The 2,500-nt window shown below is 40.2% G+C and overlaps 1 protein-coding gene across 3 annotated transcripts in view; it reads right to left on the bottom strand.

Moving 5' to 3' along the window:
* Positions 1–2,500, bottom strand: part of tnfrsf9a (tumor necrosis factor receptor superfamily, member 9a) — a 10,237-nt gene that overhangs the window by 4,903 nt on the left and 2,834 nt on the right. For 2 of the 3 annotated variants that reach the window (XM_061903163.1, XM_061903161.1), the window contains exon 3: positions 2,321–2,458. In XM_061903163.1, coding sequence (XP_061759147.1) covers positions 2,321–2,458 — 138 coding nt within the window. Of the gene's footprint in view, positions 75–2,320; positions 2,459–2,500 lie in introns of all 3 variants that reach the window. The other variant, XM_061903160.1, reaches the window with a different exon arrangement.

Raw genomic sequence — 2,500 nt, 5'->3', positions numbered from 1 at the left:
AACGCAGACAGCCATGATGATAACCAACAGGATGCTCAGAAGAACCACCGACAAGAGTATTGGCCACACATAAGCTACATGATTCCATCCGAAAAAGACAACATTGGTTATGATTAGGAACGAAGCAGAAAACAAAATAAATGCATTCCGACTGAAGAACCATTTTACGTGTAAACTGATTGCTATGTGAAATGGGGACGGCGTGGCAAAGTTGGTAGAGTGGCTGTGCCAGCAATCTGAGGGTTACTGGTTCAATCCCCACCTTCTACCATCCTAGTCACGTCCGTTGTGTCCTTGGGCAAGACACTTCACCCTTGCTCCTGATGGGTCCTGGTGAGCGCCTTGCATGGCAGCTCCCGCCATCAGTGTGTGAATGTGTGTGTGAATGGGCGAATGTGGAAATACTGTCAAAGCGCTTTGGTCTCCTTAAAAAGGGGTAGAAAAGCGCTACACAAGTACAACCCATTAACCATTTACACGGCTGATGCAGGTGGTCATTGAAAGTTCCGTTTTCGCATTTCCTGCAAGTACCTAAGAGGAGGGAGGTTTGAACTTTTGTTATGGATGGGATTTATTAAACAAGTATTTTTAATATATTTGCCCACTGTAGCAATACATACAGTTAGAACAGTAACACCGTGTTTGATTTATGGCTTTTTAGTGGAAGCCTCCAAAAGAGCCGTCTAAAAAAATGTCTCATTGTTTGCATTCTATTTTTTATTTATTTATTATTTTAGAAGTAACTTGTTTTGTTTGACTAAAGAATTAAATAACCGGTAGCAGTTATAATAAGATAAAGTTTGGAGCTGATTGGACATTATCATAATTTCATTTGGTTTAGGTTTTCATCAGGCTACATTTGGACCCCGAGCTGAATTGTATTTATATTTAAATAAATACACTTATACTTTGATTATATTCATGTTTTTATATACATAGCACATTTTTTTTGTTGATGTTAAAATATTCCGTTCTTTTTCTATAAACGCTTGAGTTTAATTTGATGCACGTTAGCACGGAATAAATGATTATTAATTATTCTCTGTCAGAATAATTGTATCTAAGTTATCACAAAACTTTGTGTTGCCATGAGTTCCCGGGGAACTCATGGCAACACCAATCAAAAGGTTTGTAAAACTCCACTGTGTAGGATGTGAAGTAACTTGAAAGTGTTGGTTTCTTTGATCTATTGTAATCCACAGAAAGATGTTGTCTTGACCCGAGACCTACAAAGCAGAGAGGAAGCAGGACCTGAGCCCCCTCCAGGCATCTTTTCTTTGAACTGTTTATGAACAAGGGCAACGGCTGTTTATAAACACCCCCCAGAAACAACTGTTGCCATGTAATCAGGGAAAGTCCAAATAAAAGAGGAGGTGTGCAACCTTTCGTCAGAGCGTGGTGGAAGACTGTACAAAGAGTATAGCCTGGACGTTTCTCCTCAATGACCTTTATTCAATTCTGTCTCTTTTTAATTCCTTGCTTCTTGTCTGTTTAATAGATGTAATCAGTTTTTGAACCTGGCATTTATGTGTAAAATAACACATTTAACAGCTAAAACATACTTTTGCATATCCTAACTCTGAGTGGGGATCAGCCACCATGATGTCTGATGTACAAGTCCAGTACTAAGCTGCACATTGGGGTAATTTGCCATTACACTCTTATCAGCGACGAAGCAGGAAGGGGCTAGGAAGACATGTACGGCAACATTTCATCTGAAGCGCTGTATTAATTGACATTTACATGCACTTCTTCAAATGTGTCCCCCCATGGATCGCAAGGCCCTACTGTGATTTGCAGAAAGAGAGGGGCAACTCTGTCTTTTCATTGTAAACATCCCATAAATGTGGTACCATACCCCATATGCATTCACAATGACGTCACTATGTCAAATGTTCCCTTCAACTCAAACAACTTTGTGAATCTCAAGTACATAAAACTGCAAGTAATATCTGCGTGTATTTCAAACAAAACAATAAATAAATATTGAATACACATTAGGACAGAAAACAAGTGAATGCAACATTTGACTACCCTACCCGGTGTCTACACATAATTTATACTTTTCAAATCAGCAGCAGAACAACCAATAAGAAAAATTAATTATCATTTTGCTACGATTCTTTGAGTCATTGTCTAGTCCAGTTGGGTGGCACGCACCTGCCTGGGCAATTTCTATTAAATGACTTCGCAAACGAACATTAGGGTTTCCATGGGTCAACTAAAACAACTGTTCAAAAGACTGGCCTCGTTTGCCAGCGTCAAATCTCCAGTTATCAGACACAAGTCTGTAAACTTGTTCTGTGTGCATCCATCTTACAGTTCTCTCTGGGTTCTTCTCCTTTGCTGCAGTTCTTGGAACAGAAGGAGCAGAGGTGGTCGCAGCAGAGGAGGCCATCTTTGCACCCACACTTTGTGTCGCTTGTGGTGGTGCACTCCTTCACCAGAACCTGTGCACCTGCATGATGATGATGAGACGGTTGAAAAACGGTTCGAGAAG

This window comes from Nerophis ophidion, linkage group LG06 (genome assembly GCF_033978795.1).
Source record: "Nerophis ophidion isolate RoL-2023_Sa linkage group LG06, RoL_Noph_v1.0, whole genome shotgun sequence".
NCBI classification, from domain to species: domain Eukaryota; kingdom Metazoa; phylum Chordata; class Actinopteri; order Syngnathiformes; family Syngnathidae; genus Nerophis; species Nerophis ophidion.
This window is presented reverse-complemented; position numbering and strand designations above follow the sequence as displayed.